Source organism: Apus apus, chromosome 22, assembly GCF_020740795.1.
Source record: "Apus apus isolate bApuApu2 chromosome 22, bApuApu2.pri.cur, whole genome shotgun sequence".
Lineage (NCBI taxonomy): Eukaryota > Metazoa > Chordata > Aves > Apodiformes > Apodidae > Apus > Apus apus.
In genome coordinates this window covers 1,040,221-1,066,214 of record NC_067303.1, presented here as the reverse complement: position 1 = coordinate 1,066,214, position 25,994 = coordinate 1,040,221, and the positions used below count along the sequence as shown (strand labels likewise).

Genomic DNA, 25,994 nt, shown 5'->3' with positions numbered 1-25,994 from the left:
GTTTTATTTTTTTTCAGTGAGCATATTAATTTCCAGCCCCTCCTCCCCAGGGCAGAAGGGGCCGTGCTTTTCCTGGCATTAATGTCTCATGTTCTCTTTGTCTTTCTAGGCAGTGGACCTATCCAACTGTGGCAATTCTTGCTGGAACTGCTCACTGACAAGTCCTGTCAGTCCTTCATCAGCTGGACGGGTGATGGTTGGGAATTCAAGCTCTCTGACCCAGATGAGGTAGAGTGCTTTGGAATTAAGTGCACAGCCCAAATTCCTCTGAAATATTGGTGTGAATGACCCTCCCATCCTCCCTTCAGGGTTGAGATTGGGGCAGTCACTTGGCTCTGGTCTTGAATGAGAGCCCAGCTAAAAATGTGTTAAAAACAGGGCTGTGGTAACAACTAGGGCACAGTAGTTTGTGCCCAAAGTTGGTGGGAAGGAGCTGAAACACCATAGAGAGAGTCACAGAGCCAAAGTTCTTAAAATAGGATGTGTACAGGTTGGGGGGTGCTTCCCACTGATTTTGGGGAAAATCATTCCCTTCCCTGACTTACGGGTCTTCATAGAGTCCTCTGTAATGTTTTGCCATCATGTGGAGGTTGGTTTTCCCAAACTTTAATGCTGGTGACCCATCTGTGTCCATCAAGATGAGGGAAGTCAGAACTGCTTTGGTTGGAAAAGACCTTTAAGGTCATCGAGCATTAACAACTCTACGGAGTCTCCCTCAGCACCACATCTGCAAGGCTTTTAAACACCTCGTGTCCTGGACTGCATCAAAAGCAGCATGGTCAGCAGGTCTCAAGGGAGGTGATTCTTCCCTTCTACTCTGCTTTCTTGAGACCCTGCCTGGAGTACTGTGTCCAGTTCTGGACTCCCAGCTTTAGAAGGACACTGAGATCTTGAGCCCAGAGGAGCACTCCCAAATGGTCAGAGGGCTGGAGCATCTCTCCTATGAAGACAGGCTGAGAGAGTTGGGGCTCTTCAGCCTGGAGAAGAGGAGGCTTCAGGGAGACCTTAGAGCACCTTTCAGTGCCTGAAGGGGCTCCAGGAAAGCTGGGGAGAGACCTGAGACAAGGGCAGGGAGTGAGAGGACAAGAAGGAATGGATTAAAGCTGGAGGAGGGGAGATGTAGGTGAGACATGAGAAGGAAATTCCTTCTTGTGAGGGTGGTGAGACCCTGGGACATGTTACCCTGGGAAACTGGCTGCCCCATCCCTGGAGGTGTTGAAGGGCAGGTTGGATGGGGCTTGGAGGTGTCCCTGCCCAAGCAGAGGGGTTGGAACTGGATGATCTTTAAGGTCCCTTCCAACCCAAGCCAGTCTCTGATTCTAAACCTCCAAGGATGACTCCACCACCTCCCTGGGCAGCCGGTTTCAGTTAACCCCTTCAGTGAAGAAGTTTCTTCTAATACCCAGTCCTCTCCCTTCCCTCACGTCCAGCTGCTTGCCCAACAAATCCAGACTGATTTTTCCTCCCCGTTCCCCATGCCCTGCATCCCACCTTGACTCTCCTCCTCCCCATCTTCCCAGGTGGCCAGGCGGTGGGGGAAGAGGAAAAACAAACCCAAGATGAACTACGAGAAGCTGAGCCGGGGCTTGCGTTACTACTACGACAAGAACATCATCCACAAGACGGCCGGGAAGCGCTACGTCTACCGCTTCGTCTGCGACCTGCAGAGCCTGCTGGGCTACACCCCCGAGGAGCTGCACGCCATGCTGGACGTCAAGCCAGATGCTGATGAGTGAAGGTGGTCAACCATGGGTGGAGAACCTCACCCGTGTTATTTTGGAGAGTCGATGGGACTTTTTTCTGTTGGTTCTTTTTGATTTTTTTATTTTTTTTTGCTGTTACTTTCGGTGTTCGTTTTTGTTTTGGGTTTTTTTTTGATGCTTTGAGGAAAGAGGGTGGTGAAAGAAGCAGACTTTTGGCCAAAAACCCAAAGAGTTTGGTTCGCAGAAGGATGGGTTGTTGTTTTTTTTTCTTTCTTTCCTGAAAGCTCCAAGACAGGCTTTTTTTGGGGTGAAATTCTGAGTTTTAAGAAAGCCAGAACAATGTAGCTCACTTCAAAAAAGAAACAAACCCCTCCTCATCCCTTGCTGTGTAGAAAAAAAGAATCAAGCAGATCCCTTTGGTTTTGGTGTTATTCACACAAGCCAACAGTTCAGGAAGTGACAGTATTCCCAAGGATTTAAATCTTTTTTTAAGGTCAGGGAGGGAAAACCAAAGTGGATGAATAGTCCTGCTTTGGGGAGGGGCAATATAGGAAAAAACCAAGAACTTTGTAATTCTTGGTACAAGGCCTTTCTCTCTACAAAAGGCAGAATTTTTTCTAGGAGGGATCAAGACTTTTTTTTTTTTTGTTAAAATTTTATTAAATTTTGTGCCAGTATTTTTTTTTTAAATAGTCTTAAGCTCTAAGATGGTCTCAGTATTGCAATATTGTGTGTGTTTGTTTCTGTTCTGCCAGCAGAGAGTTTTATCACAGTGAGGAAAAACTAAAAAAAATCAATAAATAACCAGTGTGTTTATGTAGACCCCACTGGAGAAGTGTAACACTTGGCATCTCCAGATCATATGTGAAGGAAAAATTTAACTCCAAACTGGCTCCTGGTGATGCTGGCTGGGTGTGTGGCTTGTGCTTCCAATCCCCCGCTCTTTGCTCTGCTGTTTGCTGATAAAGCTGGTTGAAATTTCTGCTTTTCTTTGTTGTTAAAAAGGGGTCTTTTTGTATGGCTGTGTCTGCTTCGTGCACAAAACCTAACGAGATTTGCTGGGAAAATGTCTTTTTTGCATTTTCCAAATTTCTTCAGTGCTCAAGGAACACTTTGGTGCTTTCAGAAAATGTGGGGGTTTTGTTTTTTGGAAGGAGAAAGGGGAGAAATTCACGTGTTTTGAGTGTGAGAAATGGAAAATGTGTAAGTTCATTGAAGGGGGAAAAATCAGGAAAAATTGAAAAAACAAAGGGAAATGTTTTTTTCTTCCTGTTTCGACCAGCTCTGTCTTTATTGCTGTATCTTTTTACCATCCTGGGCACACGCAGAAAGGAAATTGTCCTTGCAAATGGGTTCTTTCCTGATCCTGCAAACCCTGTCAGGGTGTGAGTGACACAAAGTGTATCCCAGTGCCACCAGAGTAAATCAGAGGTGTCACTGCTTGCTCGAGATGGCTGCAGGATGAGTCCAGAGGCAGCTGCTCCCTCTCTCCTCCAAGCCTTTCACAGCATGGTTTGTGTTCAGAGGGGGAAATCCTGCTGCCCCCAGCACTTCCCGGGATGCTCTGAGCAAAGGGTGAGCTAAGGGATTGTTGAGATGTTAGAGGAGTTAAGAGGTGTTTCCCTGTCCAAATAGAACCCCAGAGCCAGATCTGCATGGATCTGACTGCTGGAATGGGGTTTTTCTCCCCTGAGAGCCACTGGGCATTTTCTTTCGGAAGACAGTGTTTGAACCAAAAGTACCTTCTCTTTGTGTTGTCGGTGTGGTAGAGGTAGTTGTGTTCCCTGCACAGGTGCTGTGAGACAGTAGTTGGGGGAGGCAGGGAAGGGCTTCAGCTTCCCCAGAATCCTCACTGGGCACTGCCAGTTTGATCCAGGCTGATAAATCTTTGGCAGGACAGGATGGCAAAGAGCTGCAACATTGGGGCCTGTAACCCCCATCAGAGGGGCAAGGTGATGCTCAGAGGTGCTGGGCTGTCCTCTACTTCCTCTGGAGCCAGAGGCACCCAGCACCTCTGTATCCTCAGGGGGTCATGTTGGGGGGATTCAGCCCCCAAACTGCTGCCTGCTTAAAAAAGGGGGTCCTGGAGGGGAAATAAGTGGGCTAAGAGGGAGCTCCAGCCAAGGGGTTTGGAAGCAGATGGTGGGTTAGGTGAGGGAGGTTTTCAGTTATGCTATTAGCTCATGGGGCTGGGCATCATCCCACTGAGCATATGGAGGGAAAAGGGTGGAAAGGAAGGAAAAGGAGATGGAAGGAAGGTGGAAGGAACGTGCACCAAAGGAGGAAAGGGATGCTGCCTGCTGAGAGGTTAAATTTCAGCTCCTATCTTGGGCAGGTAGGGAGGATGGGAGAAAAGAGCTTGGCTGAGCTGGGGAGAGAGGAAAGGAAATGTGGATATCATGGATGAGATCCCCTGCCAGTGAGGCCCTGGGGTAGAGCTCTGGGAGTTGAGCAAGACGTGATGGCACAGACGTGTGCAGGGGGAGCAGTTAAAGAGCACCCTGCCAGGACACACTGTGGGGGTTGGATTTCCAGCAGTTGGGTGGGTTTTTTAGGTTCAGGATTGCTGCCAAGTGCCCTTAGCTTACCCTTCACAGGCCACTTCCAGCAATGAAACTCCCTTGCACCCTACAGCAGGGTGCTGCCAGGAAGCTGGGCACACCATGTCCTGCCCTCACGCTGTGCCTCAGGTTGTGGCTCCTGCTTTGCTCAGCTGCTCCACTGCAGCTGAAGTGCCTTTTTCCAGCAGAAAACAGGGATGAAATTTCCCCTCTTGACAAAAAAACCCGCAGGTTCAGGTACCATCCTTCTGCCAGGCTAAATACCTCCTTTGCTTCACCATGCTTATTTGTTCCAGGTTTCCAGCATGAACCTGTGTGTTCCCAGTGATTTTGGGAAGGCAGTTTGAAGGTTAGAAAGGGTGAGTTGTAGAAAGCAGCTCTGGTTTTTGGCAGTAGCCCCTGGTCAGATCTTCTCCATCATTTTTCCCAGCCATTGGCCATCCCAGCTCACAGCTTGTGCACAGGAGGTGCAACAGAAAAAAGGGACATCACTTTGTGTTTTCCTTTAGCTCAATATTCCCAACCTAGAGACCATCCCAGAGAGGGTTGTGTGCTGTTTATACACTGGAGATTTTGTTTCTCTTTTTTTTTTTTTTTTCTTCTCTCTTTTCATTCTGCTTTTTAACTGCTTGCTGACCTATGGCAAGGGCTGTCTGGAACCCAAACCCTCTGACCTATTTTTTGAGGCCATGAAAATTTGGTTAACCCATACACCAGAGGATGGATTTGAGAAGGATGATGGAGATCTGCCAGGGATGGGACTTGCTCCTGTGCTGGTTTGTCTGCATGGGGATGAGCTTCACCCTTGGCAGATACACATGGCTTTTGGCAACGGGGAAATTTTGTCTTGTTTTGGAACGTCTCAGGTGTGTCTGGTGATTTTTTGGGTGGTTATTTTCTATGTTGTCCTTGTGATCTGCTGTTCTTCATGCAGGAGTGTGTGTCCCCAGCAAAGCCTGAGCCCTCCCTTGGGAGCTTTGCTCTTGCAAACAGGAGCTTTACAGGGCTTCAGGTTTGGCATCTCAGTAAAAGGTAAAATAACCCCAAAACCTGATGAAAAATGCAAAGCACTTTTTCTGCTGCCTGTCTCCATCTCTGTGTGTAGGATGACCATAACCATTCGTGTAGGTTTATTTCTACACCAGCACTATCCTGCTCCAAACATCAGGTGGATCCAAACAGGGCAAGAAATAGAAAACATTGTAAATTTAACCTTCTCACGTCTTTCCAAACCAACACCTCCTCCATAAAAACAGGCCCTGTAAGCACCAATAAATTTAGATGCTTTAGGAAACATCTTTATCTTCTGACTCCTGCTCTCCTGGAAGGGTTTTCTGTGAGGCTTTAAGGCTTAATTGCTTGTTCCTCATTAATACTGCAAAATTTGGATGCCTTGGCTTGCTCTGCTCTCTGGTAGGGTCTATATAACATCCATGAGCTGTTGTCTACATTCCAAAGAGGTTTAAATAGATGATAAATCTATGTATACATATATGTTAATGGAATATCTCCAGGAATTAACTGCCTCAGTAAATGAAAAAAGAAAAAAAAAAAAAGTCTTTTGTTTTGTTTTGTTTTTTACACACAGGATTTCTTTTGTTTATAAGCTGATAAACATAAAAGAAAAAAAAAAAAGAAAGAGATTGTTATATTGTGCTGTTCGACTATTTTCCAACTTGTATTTTCATATAATTTATATTTTTTAAAAGTGGAAAAAAATTTTAAAAGTGAGATTAAAAAAAAAAATCCGAAAAAAAGGAAAAAAGCAGGTGCTTTTTTTTTAAAAAAAAGAAACCAAACAACTGAGCTGAGGTAGCGTAGAGATGTAGCGACGTGTGTGTGTCTGTGTGTTGTGTTTTGTTTTGTCTTGGGTTTTGTTGTGTTGTTTTTTTTTAAGGGATACAAAAATAAAAAGAAAAGTCCCTCCAACATGGAATTCTGAAAGAAGGAGGGGGTTGGTTTTGTTTTAATTGCTGATGCTGGCACATCATTTTGCTGGAGAGTTTTTTATATACTGTAGCCTTATTTCATATCGTATTTTAAACCATGTGAAATTAAAAGAAGAATAATTCATAGCCCCCCGTGTCCGTGTGCTTATTGGTTGCCTTCACTCTTAAAATTTGGGGAGCAAAGTGGAAAAACTTGGAAATCCCAGAAAATTTGCTATTTTTTTGGCTTGTTAAAAAAAGTTACATGGTTATAGGAGATAAGGGTCTGGCTTGTCTGGCTTCTGTCAGCACAGTTGTGGTCTCGGGGGTGGGAGAAGGGAGGTGCTGTTGGCTCCATCTCACTTTGGGAGCAGGACTCGTGGGTTGTCCCCTCCAGCTCGTCAGAGGCTGTCCCCACTGCATTGTTCCCCCAGGGCTTCAAACTGGTCTTTCGTCCTGAATCATCACTGGGAGCTTGGGATACCTGTGGTTTACCACCTCAAATGACGTCGGTAGCAGCTGTTTGCTTCAGTAGACTCCTGTGAAATAGGTGGGGCCAACTCCCCGTGGCCACCAGCTCGCCATGAAGATGCTGCTGGGCATCCACTTTCCTCCTGGAGACCTTGGGCCGTGGGCCTTCAAGAGGAGAAATAGCCTCTAGGCTCTTAGTGCAACAAATCAGACCGTTGTGCTGATTCATGAGGCCAGCATCTTGATAGCTTCAGACTCCAGGAGGAGCTTACTCACCGGGCTGGTGAGTCGGAGAGACAGGAAATTCCCAGGGGACACCATCTGACACTTGGTTGCTTGAATCAGCATGAAGTGGATCAGACTGGGCATCCACCAACGTGCTGTCCCCCTTGGTTGAACACCGAGAAGGGTGGAGGAGTCATCAGCTGAAGGAGGTTGCAAAAGATGAATCCAGGACAAGGAATATTTAGAATGATTCCATTTCTAGTCACTCAGCTCGCAGCCAGGCAAGGAAGCAAGATGTCCTGGGGAAGGGCTTCAGGTTAAGGTGTCCTTGCAGGTGAGAGGGAGGGAGAAGAGTTAAAAAAACGAAGGGGAAGGTGAGCTGTATCCTTCATCATCCCCCCCCTAGTGACTGCAGATGATTATTTTAACGTTTTTCACTAAAAATACCCTCTGGGAAGCCCCTGTGCACCTGGGGCAGCCTCTAGGGAAATGATGGCAGTTAACGGCCCCGCTCAGCACCCCAGCCCCCCAGAGGAAGCACCAGGGGTGGGGGATGAAGCCAACACTCCCCTCTTTGGTGCCCCTGCCCTGTGCCCATCTCCTTTTCCCAAGCCAAGGTTCTCCATGGAATATTATAATAATAATAAATAAGGACATTTAGGGTGGAGAAGCAGAGTTCAGGGTGTGGGGTGGGAAGAGCATCACCAGGGCAGCACCGCACCCCCTGAAGTGGTCTCTGCCTGTGAGACCACAGCATTAATTAAGCTGTTAATAAAAGAGCATCAACATTCAGCTGAGGAGGAAGAGCCTTGCAGGCCAAACCTGCCTGTGCAGGGAATTGCACCTTCAGGAGGATTTTCCATGGCTTATTGACTCCAGATATGGAGCTTTAAACAAAGCCAGAGCAGTAAAAAGGGTTTTCCCAGGCACTGGCACATGGGAGTCCAGGGGTGTTGGTACCCCTGGTATCCCAGGCATTAATGTGTCCCAGGAATGTTGGTATCCCAGGGATGTCTGTATCCTCAGGATGTCTGTGTCCCAGAGATGTGTGTATCCCCACGGCCAGGGGCTGCAGGGTGGAGGGGGGTTTGCAGGCTCCAAAGCAGCCAAGAGCTGCTGCTCTAAGTAGAGGCTGGAGAGGAAAGGGGCTTTTTTCAGGTCGGTGTCTTGAAATGTGACACCTAAACTGGTGCTGGGGGAATGAAGTGGGAGTGAAAGGGGAACCGAAATTATTGAGGACTGAACCAGGGGAAGGGCTCTCTAGAAATCTGCAAGATGGAACAAGAGAGGAGAACAAGAAGAAGCAGGAATACAGGGGAAGGATGGAGAGGTGTGGGGCGGTGGCCGAGGGTGCTGCAGCAGGGAGCTTTGCTCCTTCCCTCGGGGATACAGGGCATGTACATGCATGTAGAAGCATGTACACCCTTGCACACCCATGTAGAGGCATGCATACCCTTGCACTCCCATGTAGAGGCACGTACCCCCTTGCACACCATTGTACCCCCTTGCACACCCATGTAGAGGCATGTACCCCCTTGCACACCCATGTACCCCCTTGCACACCCATGTAGAGGCCTGCACAGCACCCATGTAGAGGCCTGCACAGCACCCATGTAGAGGCATGCACACCCATGTAGAGGCATGCACACCCATGTACAGGCATGCACACCCATGTAGAGGCATGCACACCCTTGCACAAGCATGTAGAGACATGTATGCCCTTGCACACCCATGCAGACATGTACACCCTGGCACACACTTGCACACCCATGTACCCCCTTGCACACCCATGTACACCTTTGCACACCCACATCAAGCACGTGGCGATGACTTTGCTGGCAACAGCAAAGGCCTTACCCCACACGAACAGGAGATTTGGGGTTGCTGGAAGGTTTTTGGACACTTGGATCCCCTTTCCCTGCCCGGGGCTCGCCGTGCCCGGGGTGGTGCTGCCGGGGGGGGTGCCGGGGGTGCCGGAGCTGCCTTCCCGAGTCAGCATTTTCCACTCCAGCGCTGTTTGCTTTCCGCGCCCGGCTCCCTCCTGCTGCTCCGAGGCCTCTGAACTCCATCCAACAGCAACTTCCCGGCTCCTCCAGCGGCCTTTCCCCGGCGCTGCTGTTCCCTGGCCCCGCTTGAAAGCTGCCCCCACAATGAGCTATTGTGCCAGGCTGCTCCGGCGGGGAGGGAACAGCCACCGGGGCCAGAAAGCAGCTGCTGCCGGGGCCGTGGGGCTGCCAGCACCCGGCTGCCCTGTAGGGACACCAAGGACAGGGGTGCTCCCCAAAATGTTGCATCCTTAAGGCAGGGGGGTGCTCCCTAAAATGCTGCATCGCTGGGGTGGGGGATGCTCTGCAAGATGTTGCATCCCTGAGGTGAGGATGCTCTCCAAAATGCTGCATCCCTGGGGTGGGAATGTTCTCCAAAATGCTGCATCCCTGCATTGTCTGTGACATCTTTTCAGGATCTGGAATGGGGGCAGGGCTGTCCCTGGGATGTCCTGGTTGTCCCTCTACTGCTTGGATTGCCCCAGAGTGATGAGACCTGCTGCCTGCCACTCTGTGCCCCAGCTCACCTCTGTCCTGTCTCTTAGCCACCTTCTTACACTCCACTGACCCTCCCATCCCTCCTCCTTCACCCCTCCCAGTTCCCCACACCCACCATCTCCCACCATCCCTCCTAAGAAACTAAAATAAAACATGAAAATCCCCACAATGGCATTTTTTTCTTTGGGGTTTTTATTTTTCTCCTCTTCCCTATCCCAGTTGCTCCTGCAAAAAAAACAACACAGCAGCCTGCCCCCAGTTCTACCCCAAATATCTCTGGTGCAGGTGAGATGGGGGAGAGTGGGGGATGTTGCCTGGGGTTTCCTTGGGGACACCATGGACAATAGTGGGGGGCTGGGACCCCCAGCACAGGACTGCAGAGCTCCACTAGGAGGTGGCTGGGATGCTCTGAGCATCTCAGGGCACTTGCTTCCTATGAGCAGCCTCTGCACATGGTTCTGTTTTCCCAAATACACCCACCTGGGTCCCCAAAATGCTCTCTGCTCCACAGAGCATTGCTTCATCCACCTTGGACCTGTCCCTCTATTTTAGAGTCCAGCAGGTTCAAGGACCCTGAAAAAGAGTGATGGGGGCAAGACCCCATGTTCCCCCATGACTGCTCAGCCTGGTTGAAGATTTTGGCCAGGGCTGGAGGTGTTTTTCAGCCCCCTTCGTGCCCAGGGGTTTTGCAGCCCATCTGTGTCCAATTTCCCTGCCAGCTCATGCTCCTCTCCTCCTGATCTCCCCCAGACACCCTCTCCTCCACCCCCCCCCCCAAGTCTGGGTGAGCAGAAAGCTCTTGTCAGAGCAGAGCTCCCTGTAAATCACCTGGCTCTGCATCACCAGGGGCTCCTTTTTCATCACAAAGACACTAAAAAAAATGGTGAGTGGGGGAAATATCACTTTTGGCATGAAACAGGCACGGCCCGTGAGAACCAGCCCACTGGTATGGGCTGAAATATCTATTTATTCTTCCTTTTCTCCTTTTTAGGGTCGTGGCTTTGCCCCTGTGGTCCCCTGTGGCAGCTTCCATGGCAGCTTCAACCCCCCCCCAGTAAAAAGTGTTGAGGGCTTCATGGCATCAAGAGGAAAGGGAGAAAGAGGGGATGAAATGTAAATTAAATCAATGGAAATGAGCGAGGGCTTGTGGGGCCAAGGGGCTGCTGGCTGCCAGGGGTGTAAACTTGGGGAAAGGTTTCAGATGGTGATTTTAGGCAACCAGCACCTGCTTGAGCCCTCCCAGCACCCACGGGTGCCTTAGCCAAGTGTGCTCCAGGCTGGTTGGGTAATTCAAAGTGGTTCCAACATCTATGGAAGTGCAATGAAAATGAGCCACGAAAATGATCCGAGGGCTGGAGCAGCTCTCTGGTGAGGACAGGCTGAGGGAGCTGGGGTTGTTCAGTCTGAAGAAGAGAAGGCTCTGGGGGCACCTCATAGTGGCCTTCCAGCACCTGAAGGGGCTACAGGAAAGCTGGGCAGGGGCTTTTTACAGGGGCTTGCAGTGAGAGGACAAGGGGTAGTGGTTTCAAACTGAAAGAAGAGAGTTTTAGGTGAGAGATCAGGTGGAAATTCTTCAGTGTGAGGGTGGTGAGACACTGGAACAGGCTGCCCAGAGATGTTGTGGGGGCTCCATCCCTGGAGGTGTTGAAGGGCAGGTTGGATGGGGCTCTGAGCAGCCTGGTCTGGTGGGAGGTGTCCCTGCCTATGCAGGGGAGACAGAACTCAATGATCTTTGAGGTCTCTTCCGACTCCAAACATTCTGTGATTCTGTAACTGAGTCTCAGATATTACAAAAATCATTATTTGGGGCAGGATTTTGCCCGTGGCTTTGCTGTGCCAGATTTTGCTTGGTGCTGCTGGGGGGTTTTGCCAGGTTTGGATCCTCAATTTTATCATCCTTGTCCTCTGGTCTGATAAGGAAAGTGATCAAAGACAAGTGCTCAGCCTGATGGCTCTGCCAATACATGGGTCTGATTTTGGAATGAAAAATCAGGGAATATGATGTGAATATGAGGGCTTCTTAAGAGTGGAAATGAGGAAGATATATTCAGTGGCCAGGTTTGGTAACCTCTGGAAGGGCTTTCACACCACTGCCATGGCTTAAATGGAGCTGGGAGGGCTCTTGTTTCCATTGCCCCCCCTCAAATATTTGCCCTAGCTCGAAGAAAAGAATTTGTGCCTTGCAGCAGAGATGCTGACAATCCTGGGGTTTTCACACGAGTTTTGGGTGAGTTTCTTGCAGCCAATCTCCTTTTGAGATGGAAACATATCTGGGTGCCAATGGGAAGCTCATCCCTCCTGAATCCCAAGGTTGCAGCAGCAAAATGTGATTTTGCATCTTTTCCTTCCCTGAGCACCCAGGGCTGCACCAACCCCACGGATGCCCAGCCTCAAAACTTCCCAACCTTGACCCAAAATGGTGGTTGCAACCAGACAAGCAGGGAAGAAACAGAAACAAAGTGATGTGGCCACCTTTGCCTGGTCATGGTGAGCCACAGGCAGCCTCATGGCTGGCAAGGCTGTGCCAGCTCCCTGCTCACCCACCAGCAAAGTGAAGAAAACACCAACCCAAACTCAACAAAAAGCCTTCAAGTCTTCTCAGGCCACCCTGTGCACACCCAAGGTGCTGGCAGGAGAAAGCAATGCCATTTCCATAGGAGCACTCCTGGGGATCTCAGCAACCCTTCTCCATTAAAATTAGCAATGAGGAATGCACGATTCCTACCGGGATGGCTTATGGAAATGATAAACAGAACCAGAGTAATACAGCTTTATGTGTGGATTTAGAAATCCCAGCAGCTGGAGCGTTCGATCCCCCCACCGCGAGCGCTGGGCTTGTAGGGGGAGGGAAAGAGCTGAAGCTGCTTCCAGAAGTTGCACATTTTAGCTAAATTAGTTTAATAAACATTTTGGTTTATGATTCAAACTTGCTTAACCACACAAGCAAAACTGATACAAATCAGCCGTGGGCTGGTATGCACTCGCCGGCTGGTTTGCACGGAGCTGCAAGCTGGTCCCTGCACGTCTGGAGATGACCCGTCCCAGATAAGGGCTGGATTTGCTGGGCAGGCTGGATAGAAGAAGAGTTTGAAAAATTCAGCCCCAAATCTTGCCTTGACCATGACCAGGAGGCACAGGAGCAGGTGGTGGGTTTCCAGCCTGGCATTGCATGGGGACCTGCATCTTCTTCACGTTGCACATCCCTCCTGTACCCAGACAGTGTCACACTCACTGACCATTTCCTCAGCTGTCTCTTTTTAAGCCCTGAGACACCTCCCTGTGGGGCTGCCATCACTGCAGCACTACACCGAGAACTTTCTGGTGGTGGAGAAAAACAGCTTGTGTTTTTTTGTCTGACCAACTTCTGTGCACTCAGGTTCCAGATGCTCCAAGGCCTTTTTTTCCGACCATGCTGATGATGTTGCCAGGGAAGAGCAGGACTGTGTGAAGCCTTTCAAAGTGGGCTCCCGAAATGTAGGGCGTGGTATCACAAGCAGGAGCTGATGGAGCTATGGAGAAGGTGATCTAAGCTTAGCAAGATGCCTGTGTGTGCCATGGGAGAAAATGCTGGTGGCTTCCTGTGTGCACTTCTTACGAGTGATGAAGGTGGGCTGCAAGGGTGGTTTTGGTCAAAAAGCACCTGGTTGATGGGGTTCACGTCCCAGCAGATATTAGAAGTGCTAACAAGTGGGAATTCAGGTCTTGTCTTTCCTGTTCCACCCCCCCCTCCAAAAAAAAAAAAAAGGTTCTTTGGAAAAGTACTCAGATTTTTCTTTTCTTGTCATGCTCTGGTCCAAGCCATGGATGTCCCCATTTTTGTTGGACCTGCCCTCTCCATGAACTTAATCTCACCCGGTTGAGCCACCAAAATCACTGGCACAGTCCCTGACTCATTCTTGAAGGCACAGCACAGGGATGTGATGGATGGGAAGAATGAATGTCCAAGTGAGGGGTCCCATGGTGTCCTGTCCTCCTGTGGGTGAAACCCCGGCCATCAGCAGATGCGTTTTTGGGAATATCCCTCAGAAAACCAGTCAAGGAGGAGGCCAGAAGATCTCCTTGGGGAAAAACAAAACCTGCAGCAGAAAAACTGGTGGTAAATGAATGAAAGTCCAGCAAAGGAGCTCAGAGCTGTGAAGATCTCAGCCCGTGAGAGGAGCTACTTAACCTAAACCAGATTTCTGTAGGAAATAACTCTAGGCCATTTCCACCACAAACTATGCACTGCTGCTGCTTGGAGAAGGCTGTACCACCATCATCCCAGTCTATTTTTTTCCCCATCTTCCCTTCCAAGCATTGTTCCAAGAAGACGCTGCCGCAGCCGGCTGGGTGCCCTGGGAAATAACTTTCCCACCACTTTCTCTCTCCCCATGAAGGACATGGGGGGAAGCAGACAAGAGGTCTCGCCGAAGCCAGCAGGAAGCCAGTGGTTGTGTTATTATTTAGGAGCAGAGCTGGGAGGAGGCAACGTCAGCTCTTCATCCACATCGCCAGCGGAACCAAGCTGGGGCTGAATCTCAGCATCGTTTTGGTTGGAAAACACCTTGAAGCTCATCAAGTCCAACCATTAAAGCTGGACCTTGAAACCATTCCAGTTGAGCTGGTTGTTTGGGCTTCACACAGGAGAGTGTGGGATGGGCTGGGAAGCAAGAATGGCTTGGAATTCAGGATGGAGAAGACAATATGCATCTGCTTTCCAGGAATGGAGGATGAACACAAAGGACCATGACCTCAAGCAGAATTGAATGGGCCAGCACAGCCCCAACTTGCTCTCCTTTTCCATGCAGGATGCTCAGAGGAGCAGGAGATCTCTACCCTGCATCCTCATGGCTCTGCCAACTTCTGGGTCACTTGAGTTGTCAAATGAATAAAAACCTGGAAAGGGCATAATTTGCATTCCCAGAAAATGCTTCAATCCCTCAATACAATTTTCTAGGTGAAAAATGGGATCTCATATAGAGGATTTTTAAAAAGCTGTCAACTTTCCATGGACATTCTGGGATTGACATCACAGAAGAGGGGAAGGAATCGACACCAACTTACCCAGAAATACTCACTGTGTGGGAGCAAACTGGGACAAGTTTGACTTCTAGCTGAAGAATAACAGTTTTCTGGGGATGGAGAGGAACAAAATTAAAACAAACCAGGTTTTGACCAGCTCTCAAAAAAAAAAAAAAAAAAAAAAAAAAATCTCAGCATTTCTAGCTCCCAAAATCTCCCAGGTACTGGAGGCTGTAACCCAAGCAACTTTCCCACCCTGGCATAGGGGCTTTTTCTTCCATCCTTTCCACATCTCATCACCCTTTCTGCCTGCAAAAGCAAGCCCTGACCTTGCTTGGAGAACTGGAACCCATGACTTCAAAAGCTTAGAAAGAGCTGTCTGTGGGCAGGCATAAAGAGCAGCAGCTCCTGAGAACCCAGCCCTGAGTATCCTTCTGGAAGGAACAGAGGATGGAGCTGAAAATGGAAAATGTTTAGGGAAAAATGGGATGTCAGTGAGATATCTAAAACGTTTGCAACCCAGAGAAATGGCTGTTGGAGGTCAGGACTGACAGTTGAAGTTTTTGGTGGCCTTCCAAGGCTTCGGAGGCAACCAAGAGTGATGGAGACCTCCATCTATCTTAGCAGAAAGAAGTGGCCCAAACAACCTCCTGAGGTCTTGCTGGTGCATGGTGATGCCACTGGTGTACCCTGAGCAATTCATGCCCTTCCAAGGCCGTCTCGTTTGTCTGGGCAGGGAGAAGTCAATGGGTCACCCTCGTGGGGTTTCAAGGCATTTGAGGGTTTTTGCCCCCCATAGGCCCAGGCTGGCTGGTGCAAGGGCAGGAGGAATTAAGTCTCTGTGCATCTGTCAGCCCCTCAACAGCAGCTGCCTTGGCCCGGAGCCCAGGAAAGGATTTATTCCATCAAGAGCAGGAGGATAAACTTCACCTCTGCTTCTCTGACAGCTAAAGCTACCTGGAAGAGGAAACTTGATTTTTTAATGCGGCTTTATTTGAACATCTGTTGGAGGAGTTTGGGGAGCCTGGGCATTTCCTCCCAGGGCTAATCCAATTAACCCAGCTTGGGGAGAGCTTTGTGAACATGCCTGGATGGGCACGGTCCCTTTGGGAGAGGGGTACAGAGGGATTAACCCTCCCAGGGGAGTTGTTCCTTCACCCCTGAAGCCAAACCACAGGAGCATGGACTTGGTGTACATGGACTGGGCATCCTTTCATCCTGTGGCCCTGAAGATCTTCCCAGCTTTCCCGATTCCTCCTAAAATCCATCTCTTTCTGCCCTCAGCCCCCCAGTCTAGAATTTGGGAGTAGCCAGCTCTGGCCTTTGCAATAAGAACTAAGCAAAGAAAACTATAAGGAATAAAATAAAAGTGAATTTAGCGTTCCCTTTGGTGGGGAAGGGGTTGAAGTTGGCTGAAAATTGCTGGAGGGGAGGAAGACTCTGGTGCTGGAGGTTGATTTCCAGATGTCCCCAGGACTTTATGGGACAGGGAAGGAGGAATTCTGCTTTGATCTGCTGTGTTTTGTGATCACCGTTGCAAACCTCCTAGCACTGCTCCCTCCCATTCCTCCCTGTAATGACCTCCTGGATTTCCCATGGATGGAACAGGGACCTGAGGATGAAGAAATCCTCCACAGAGGTCAGGGAAAGCAGAGGTTACCCCAACAGCTGCCAAACTCGGGGTGTCCTGCCTCACTGCCCTGCTCCCACCCTCCCGGCGAGCTGGTGGGTAATGTGAACCCTGTAGGAATGAAGGATTTTACCAGAGCCGGTACCAAAAAATTCCCTGAGTCCCTGAGCAGCGTGTAAGCCCTGGGAGTCTAAACATGTTCCCTGGCATTAATCACTGGTAATAGAAACCAGAGCTGGCTCTTGTCCCCGCTGAGTCAATGCAACCCTTGACAACGCACTGGGAAAGGCTCACGCAGGCTGAGAACGGGGCATGAAAGAGATTCCAGGCAGGGCTTATTATTATTTATTTAGATTGCTTTTTTAAGTGGAATTTCAAAATTGGAAAAACCAGAAAGGGAGTAAAAATAGAAACAACAACAACAGAAACCTCAGTGATCTGCTGGCCCTGGACCTCCCTCCTCTTTTCTTCCCTCCTCTACCTCCATGACCATCTCTTCCCTCCCACTAAGCCACATTTATCTGGGTCGAGGGGAGCAGGGGAGACCTTGGGGCAGAGAAAAGCAGAGAAAATAATGAGTGATCTGATGGCACCTTTGGGTGCTGAGGTGAGCTCAGAGCTGTGAGACCTCCACAAGTCCTGCAATTTCAGATGCCACATCCCATCCTGACCATCCTGCCATGAGGTGTCAACAGGAGATTGGATCTAAATCCTTTTTCCTGACTCTTCTCCATCCCTGAGCATCTCCCATTTGGATCTTTCCCCCTTCTCCAGCTGAATTATATGGGATGAGCTCAGCAAAAGGTCATTGCTAGACTAATTGGAGTCACAGGGACCATAGGAGCACTTAGGAGAGATGGACTCTCAAAACACTTAATGAGGCTCCACTGAAATGGCAGCTTAATGATCTCCTCTCCTTAGCATCTAGGAAGCAATTGATGGGGGGAAAAATCCACAACTTGGTTGGATGGTGTCAAAAAGCCAGTGTCTTATTTTGAGTTGGTGTCTGTAAGGCTCTGGAGTCACTGGGGTGGTTTGGAGCACCAGGGCTTGTCATCCAGCCAAAAAAAAAATGCAAATAGGAAAAAAAAATCCATCCCAATCCCTCCAAACAACCCACCTGTGGATTTTCCCACCTGATCAAAACTTGCATGTTTTATAGAGATGTGCATTCCAGCTGATTCAGAGGGATGCTGATTGCAGAGCAAAGCTGGTGTCTGGGGGAGTGCTGGTTCCTGAGGGGATGCTGGTCCTTGAGTGGTGTGCTGATCCCAGAAGGATGCTGATCCTGGGGGAATGCTGATGTTGGGTGGAATGCTGGTCCCTGGAGGGATGCTGGTCCCTGGAGGGATGCTGATCCCAGGAGGATGCTGATCTCTGGGGGATGCTGATCCCAGTGGGGGTGCTGAACTCCAACCAGCTTGAATCTCCCTCCCCGGTCCCTTGTCTTGTAGGATCTCTCCTACCAGAGGTTTTGGCACCAAGCAGCACTAGTTTCTCTTTCTCTTTAAATTCCTGCTGGTTTGGTGCTGCTCTGATGGAGGGAACATCACACCTGGGATGGCACATGGGAATGTTACTTTAAACACTGATTTTTTTCTGGCAAAGCTCACCTGGGTGTGAAGTTTTAGCATCTCCTTAAGAGAAACAGGGAAACTGAGGCACACAGCCAGATGCAGGAGTTGGCAGCAAGTGCCTGTATCCCAGTGATGCTCCTGGGGAAAAGGAAAGTGGAGATTGCTCTGTTCTCTTTATCTTCCCAGAAATGTGAGGAAAAGAGAATGAAAATCAGCCATTTTCTAAAAACTTCTTTCTCAAAGGCTCCGTCGGTGGCAGCACCAGAAGAACCCTCCGTGTTCACGTGGTCGCAGCATCTAAGAGCCTTTCGGAGGGAAAAGGTCACGTTTGTCTGTGCTGCCTGAGAAAAAGATGGGGCAAAACCCCCCGGGTTCCTGCCCACGCACTGTGGTGCTGAAAGAGATCCTGTGTCCCAGATGGAGGCAATTAGGGGAAAGGCAGCAAGAAAAAATATTACGCAGGTGCTGGGGGAGGTTTCTGGAAACTTCAGCCGTTGCTTTTTCCCCCAGTGCTTGAAATCCTGCTCCTATTTGCTGAATTATTGCTGTTTTCCTGCAGCTCAGTCTGGGAGGGTTAGGAAACACTTGGATGGGGCTGGTGAATATTTTCCCTGTTTTAAAAATTTGTTTCCTTTTTCCTTTTGCTGCTTTTCCCAGTTTTTGTGCCCGATGATATCCCAGGAATGTGGTTTGCAGCAGCGCTGGGAAGGTTGGCTCTTGGCCCCACTTGCTCTTCACCCTGGGACTTGTGACTTCAAAATAAGCCCTTCTTTTTTTTTCTCCCATGATCCCACCTGGATAAAAATCCCCAAGTTTTTCCAAGGGAGGCTCCTCACTGACAACCATGAGAAGCTGGGCTTTTAGGAGGGATTTTGGTGACTCTTTTTGGTTGATTGGTTTCTTTTCTCTCTGGCTGAGAGGATGGGGAGGCAAAAGGCTTTGGGCAGGGTGGCTCTGGGTGGATCACATCCCATGCCAGAAGCTTTGATTTTGGCCAGAATTGCACACACACAAAAAATGTGTATGAAACATTCTAAACCCCAGGATATGAAGGTGAGGCCAAAATCCACCCCTACTCCGTGCCTCAGTTTCCCCATCTTAAAAATTAGATTAAATTACATTTAAAATTGGTGGGTTGGATTTTTTTTGCAGATCCCCAGGCTCTACAGAAAATCACAGGTAGGAAAGCAGGAGGAATGGGAAAGGAAACCCCCAAACTGGGGGAAAGCCGTTTCCAATTCCATGAGAAGAGCACAGAGGGTTCCCCATGGCACAGTTTTTTCCAGGGCCAGGAGGAGCCGGTTTTTCTGCCCCTCTGGTATTTTTAGCAGCCCCTGCCCCCGGGGCAGCTCGTCCTAATCAGTTGGCTGCCATCTCGTGTTAAGAAATTGCGGTGACAAAGCATCTTACTCGGGGTCATTTCCTGCGGGGCAGGCTCCTGCTGACCACAGCAACACTGGGAGCTTCTGTTTGACATCTGGTCCTGCTTCCCTCGTGGCCACTTGGGTCACCAGCTCTGCCCAGGACATCTCCCCTTTCACCCGGGCTGGCTCAGTGGGGAAGGGGAGAAGGAGCATTATACCCTCCCCAACTCCCCTTCTTGCTGCCTCCAACACCCCCACCATGGGTTTTGGTGTCTGGACCTGCTCCTCACCCCTGAGTGAGGTCATCCGTGTGGGTCACATTTGGTGGCACTGACCTTTGACCTGTCGCTCCCAAAGAATCCCATCAGATAACTCTGTGTGAGTGGGATGTCATCCCTGCAGCACCAGGAATCCTGATGGTGTAAGACCATGCTGCCTGTTTGGCATCTTCTTTTCTGCCCAGAAGTTTTGGGTCCAGCAACCAAATTCATCACAACTGTAGAGGTGCTGGGATGCAGCACAAGCTCAGCCCTTTATCAGACATCAGAGAATCTCTGTGACCTGTTGGAAACTATGGTTCCTGCTGCTCCTGCCTGGTAAAATTAAGGGTTTGGGTCCCTTCCAAAAATGATCAGCTTTCTGCTTTCCAAGGAAATGACATGAGGGAATCTGGTCCTCAGAGGGGCTGCAGGGATGGAGGTTCAGCAGCAAAGTTCATGACCCTGGAGCCTTGTTTTGTTTTCATGAAACCCCACCAAAAAGTCAGTAAAATTTCTTTCCCCCCCCCCCCTTAGTTTTATAGAGCAGTCTCTCATCTGGGTGAAACATCACCCTCACTAGTGTGGGGACCTCACCTCCTGACTTACATGAGTATCACCAGGAGGGTCCCCAAGGCCACCTCTGTCCTTGGGGCACCCCTGGGAAATCAAGCACATGGTTTTAATTTTCCTCTCCATCCATAGAGAAGAGGAAAGCAGGAAGATTTATGGCCTCTCTTCCCCTCCTCCAGGTTTATAAATAGCATTTATCAGGTGCTGGGCACATGGTGGCTTTGGGGGGGTGGGGAACAGCAGAGAAGGGATCAAAAGCAACGTTGGGTTCCTCCTCCTCTCCCCTTTCAACATGTCTCATCTCTGCTCCCGTCTATAAATGGCCACATTAACCTCTTGGGTTCAAACTGGAGATTCACTGGGGGAATTTTGCCTCCTGAAACTCTGGAAACAAGCCCCCAGCTTCTGTGCACCAGCCCTGGCTCCCCTTGACTTTGATGTTTGCCCTGGGAAGTTCAGGTTCTCCTGTGGATGCAGGGAGAAGGGAGAGGGAGAAGCTCCAGGGGTCCATGGCAGGAGATCCCACCTCCATGGACTCGTCCTGGCACTTGTGCCATTCAAAAGGGCCTTGGAGAAGAAAGAAAAACAACCCCCCAAAATACAACCCAGGAGGATGGTTGCACATGGTCATTGCACACAAGTGTATCAATAAGTTGGCTGTCCATAAATCTGTTTTTACCATGTTTTTACATTGTTGTATATTATTATAATACACTCACATGTTTTATGCTATTAAAATATATTGATTTATTTAATTTTTTTTTTACTCTGCCTTTCTCCTGGCACTGTTTTTATTTTTAAGATTGAAGATTTTTTTTCTGAAAGAAAAGTTCAATTTGTAGGTGAACTTCACTTGGAACCAACTGCTCCATGAATGGAAAAAAGACACAGATGAAAAGGGCCAAGGTAGCAAAGATGGGAAAAGAGGTTTTAAAAGTGAAAGGAAAATAATTTCTATGATTTTTCCTCTTTTGCCTGAATTTCTGCAAGCAGGTCCATAGTGATGGCAGCCAACCTCCTTGAGATGCTGGAGGGGTTGGCTTAAACAAAACGCTGTAAATCTGAATTATCAGGTAAAGGAAAAGCACATTTGTTTATACCAAGAAATAAGAACCTCTAAGGACACTTTATAAAGAAGAGAAGAACAGCTTTAAAACCTGCAAAGCTCAGTTGCTAAATCCCTCTTGTAGCTCTGGCTTTGAAACAACACCACGTTTCACCCGACATGCTCAGGGTCTTGGGACCAAACCCAGCCCAGATGCCACCATGAATCTTATCACTCCTCCCCAAAACTTCAACCTTGTGAGGAGAAGAGAGCACCCCGAAAATCTACCTGGAGAGAAGTTGTGGCTGCCCCTTGATGGTGCCAAGCAGGAAAAAAAGCCCCAGGGATACTTTTCCATTTGTTTTTTAGACACTTTTTAGGGAGAAGTGGAATCAACACAAGGATGGAGCTGTAGAAAGGATGGCTTAGACACCAGCAGCATTTTATCTTTTCAAGACAATTATCACCCACCTGTTATCTCCCCTCGTTAGAAGGAGTTAGGTGCAAACAAGGCCCAGGGGCTGATCCACATCCCTGCACCCAGGGCTGCCCCAGCCCAAGGGGAGATAATGAGCCCAACAAAAGAGAATAAGGACACAGCTTCCTGAAAGGCTTCAACATCCAGGATTAACCTTTCCAGGCCTGAGATGTCAGGCCCAAGAACAAACGGATGAGAGAAGTTTTCCAGCACTTGATGATTCAAATCTCTTTCCCCTTCCACTTTTTTTGGGTTTTTGCTCTTTTTTTTCTTCCCCCCCCCCCCCCCCCCCCCCTTTCAAATGCCTTTACTGAATTCAGTGCAGCTGTAAATGGAGGATTAAAACTGGTCAGTAAACAATGCTGCTGGAGGCACATTTGGAGCAGATTTCCAGGTGATACAACTCCACACACGTCAGCAAGGGTGGATATGAGGTTGGAAAATCATTGTCAATGGAATTGCAAAACAACCAGCTGCCAGCTCCGAGTTGCTCTCCTCAAGCACAATGATGGCTTTTTAACTGATTACTCTGTTTTTCAAGTGGTTTTTTGAACGTTTTTGCCTAAGTGCTGGGTCCTGTGTCCAACCCATCATGGCAGCTCTCCCTTGTGCGCTCCCCTGCTCTTGGCTGAGACATGAGGGTCATTTTGGTGGGCATGGGGGATCTTTGGGGCTCACAGACAAATGAATCTCAGACTTTCTGCCACTGCTATGTGGTCCAGCTTCATCCACCCCCCAAGCACTTTCCAGTCCCTCTCTGAGGTGACCTTCTGGCCAGCAGGATTTAAGGGATTTGAGCCCATTTGCGTGACTCTGCCCAGCTCCCCTGGCCTTTGCGTCTGCTTTTTTGCACATTGTCTTCTGTATTTAGTTTAGATGTTTTCCAGACTGACATTATCTCCTGGGACTGACAATTCCCACCATTCCTGGTGCCCTCATCCAGCCGGGGCATCTCTGCATTCCTGCAGTGAAAGCAGCAGCTGAACTCTGCTACCAAACCCACCCACCCAGAGCCCAGGGGAAGATCTCAGCCATGTGGTTGACATCACATCAGTGGTCGACAGGAGCCAGCAGATGCTGAAGAAAAAAGCCTTCAGTTTCAATCCTGTCGGTCTGTCCATGAGGTCCAAGGCACCTTCACCAGCAGCTTTGGGCTGTGCAATCTCAGAGCATCACCCTCAACAAGCTCCTTTGAACTCCAACCCACAGGGCCACAAGTGAACACTGGTTGAACATGGTTTTAATCTGGTTGGATGTATTTAATTCACCAACATGTCTTACACTGGAGGAGATCTAAGCCCTGCCTGGCAGGTATGATGGAAAGCAGACACTGTCTTCCTTGGCTTTCGAGGTCCTGGTGGGAAAAGCGTGACCAGAAGCACTTGCCTGGATGGTTTTTTTGGAGTCTGAGCATCTACAAAATCTGGGTCAGGGGGGGAAGGTAAAAACATACAGAAGTGGAAAGGAAGCTAAGGAATGTAAAGAGAAAGGGACTAAGAAGACCAAGAAGATGGGGATGAGGCACCAGGAGAAGGCACCAGCTTCTTGACAGAAGATGAGGGTAGTGGAGCTGGCACTTGACTTTATGTTGAGAGCAAACATTTGCAAAAGAAGTTGGTATTTTCCCTGTCAAGAAATTCCTTGTTTCCAGCTAAGCCCAAAGGTAAATCCCTTTCCCATGTAATGTGTGTCACAAACTGTGCAAATATTGGGATAATTCTTACTTAACCTGAGTGGCCTCAGGTTTTTAAGTCAAAAAATGGTTCATCCAAATGGAAAACACCACGGAAAGGGTTATATATTCTGCATAATTTGCTGTGTTGCCAGATTTTGTTGCTTTTCAGGATAAATTAGGGAGCAGGGAGCTACTGCCCATTTCTACCCCCTAGTTCTCTCCAGTCCCAGTGAATTTCCACTGAATAATCGCAGCAGGAGTCCTGGATTGTGGCCTGGGAATGGGGGAAGGAGCAGGTCTGGCCCCTGCAAAGGTGAGCAAGGAAAATCTCAGCTCCTTTTTTCTGGCACTCCCACAGCTGCCCTTGTCTCTGCACAAAGTCTATGTGATCTATTAAACATCTCCAATAAGGATTTAATTTAGTTTTAATAAGACAGTTTGGGAGATGTTAATTAAATTGAGTTATTAAAACCACATGGGCTGGACCTGGCTAATACATTTCCTTTTTTTATTAAGTCCATTAAAAAAATAAAGGAAGATAGAAGGAGAAAAACTAGAAACTAATTCTTAAAGCTTCTTTTTTCTTTGCTAAATTAAGTGTACCAGGAGAGGAATAAATAAACTAAAAAAACCCAAACAGCCAGCTGAGCTTGAATCCTTCCAGGGCCACCAAAACTTGCCTTAAGGATGAAGCCAAAATGATGAAACCCCTTGAACCCAAGTGTCTGGTGAGTCTCTGCACCCTCAAGGCCAGAATTTGTCCATCCCCATTGGGCTGTTGAAGGGAGCCATGCTGGAGGATGCAGCCACACATCACTCCCATCCACCACCTCATTCTCCAGCTGGGAAAACTTCTTATCATCTCAGATAATCAGATTTTTCCTACCTCTGGTGAAAATGCTGCTGGGAATCACTTCAGTTCAAGGGCTTGTCGGGATGATTTGGTTAAGCTGAAGAAAAACTCCCACGTGCTTTAAAAATGACAACTATTTTATTAGCTGGATGTGTAACGAGCTGTAATTAGCTTAGCAGCCCCGAGTTAATAGATTTATAAGCTTTAGAGGATACAAAGCACCAATAAGACAAGCTGAACGGGCCTCTGTAAGAAATTTATCCTGTAGATCCCAAATTAACTTATTCTCTGTCTTGGCTACACATCTACATCTCCTGAAGCTGCTTGTGGTCCTGCCCCGAGGGCTGCAGAGGATGAGAAACCTCCTCAGGCTTCATCTCATCTCTCTTCAACCTGTAGGACAATTCAGGATGTTCCATTATCCTCCTTCCCTCCTTAATTTCATTGGAATTTCTTCCTTGTTTGCTGTTATTAGAGGTGTATCAGTATTGGCAGGGCATATCTCCTGGCTTGGCCCCTTCTACACCCTTGTCTGCTCAGTGTGGGGAAGGAAAGAGAATAACCCCACTGGGACATGATTGTATTCACCAGATCTTTGAAGTGCACTGGGAAGGAAAAGAAAACCTTGGAAAACAAACCAACACCCCCTCAAAGAGCTTCACAATGGATTTCTACTGGCTCAGGGTGCAGTAGCCCACATCTGCTGGCTCTGTTCTTCTAGAGATTGAGGTGTTAAAATCCAGAATGGCATTTTAAAAATGTGTTCATGACGTGCAGCTCATGTGCCACTCAGGTGTGCACTGAGCAGGGGTGGAAAAGATCATTCATCACTGGGGAAAGTGAGGCAGGAATGGGGAGGAGCTCTCTGCAGGATCCATCTCCAGGCCTGGTGGCATTGCCGTGATGTTGGCGTGAAGACATGAAGGGGAATTTGTGGATTTGTCCCTGAGAAAACTGAATTTAAGCTCAACATCTCCAGAGCCAGGGTTTGGATGAGTTACTGGAGGGTTTTTTCGGAGTTATTGGATTGCTGTGGCTTTAAGCTGGGCTTTTGTTGGCCTGCCCAAAGCCACCCACCAAGGGTCCCATGCTGATGTCCTCATGGGAGTGTGTACAGAGGGAAGATGTACCAGCAGGTCTTTTCCTCCCAGTGATGCTTACCCTCCTGTCTAAACCATCTTCCACTTATCCCAGTTCCTCATAGTCTGGATGATCCAGGAGGATAAAACAGAGGGAAGGGATCAGGGCTTGGGAAGTTCCTGGAAGGGGTGGAAGGGACTTTTCCTGGTGTGACACAAGTGGGTACTAGAGGTTTTCGTGAAGCTGCAGAGGGGAAGGGATCTGGTTTTCACTGTAATCCCACAAATTTCCAGGGAATTCGTTTCCTTCTGCTCCAGAAGTAATGGTCAATTAAGAAGAAGAAGGAAAACAAGCAAACAAAAAAACAACAAAAAAAACCAACCACACCAAATTTGCAGCTTTTTGGCTCAAAAATGTGAATTTATTCTCAAAGTTTCCCTTGAATTCTCACTGCAAAGCCTTCCCATCCCATCATGGACAATGTCCCCCCCTCCAACCCTCCTTGCTCTTCCTTCCTCCATCCCTGGCACAGGGAACTGTAGCCAACTCCACTTCGGAGTGGGTGGGGATGGTGGGAAAAAAAGGGTGGATGTTTGTGGGACTTGGCATAGCCACTGATTTTCCAGCTTCTAAATGTCCACAAACGTTCCCACCATTCCCTGTTGTTGGCTTCTTCCCATCCCTGCTGCTAAGATCTGGTGTTTTTCCTCACCCTCTGTGCCCAGAGCTCTCCTCCTCCTCTAAATCCTTTTTCCCATCCCTGTGATGTTCCTGCTTCCCTCAGAGCTTCACCCTAGGCTTGAAGGGTGGCAGCAGAGCTGCTTTTGGGCTCTTTGTAGGAAGGAAAACCCATCCTAGAAGTGCCATCACTTCCCACAGGGGAGGTGATCCTTGAAATGCTCCATGGAGCCATCCCAAAGCATCTGCCATGGGTTCTTCAGGTCTGGGACTTCCTTCTACATTCCTTGTTGGGAGCCAGCTCTTCCCAGAAGAAAAGTCACCTTTGCCAGTGCTGTAGCACAATCCTAAA

The 25,994-nt window shown here is 48.7% G+C and overlaps 1 protein-coding gene across 2 annotated transcripts in view; it reads left to right on the top strand.

Annotated features, from left to right (window-relative positions):
• The window catches only part of ETS1 (ETS proto-oncogene 1, transcription factor), a 75,978-nt gene extending 69,639 nt beyond the window's left edge, over positions 1 to 6,339 (top strand). For both annotated transcript variants that reach the window (XM_051638533.1, XM_051638534.1), the window contains 2 exons: positions 110 to 228; positions 1,521 to 6,339. In XM_051638533.1, the coding sequence (XP_051494493.1) occupies positions 110 to 228; positions 1,521 to 1,736 (335 nt within the window). In that variant the 3' untranslated portion in view covers positions 1,737 to 6,339. The remainder of the gene's footprint in view (positions 1 to 109; positions 229 to 1,520) is intronic.
• The last annotated feature ends 19,655 nt before the right edge of the window (positions 6,340 to 25,994 follow it).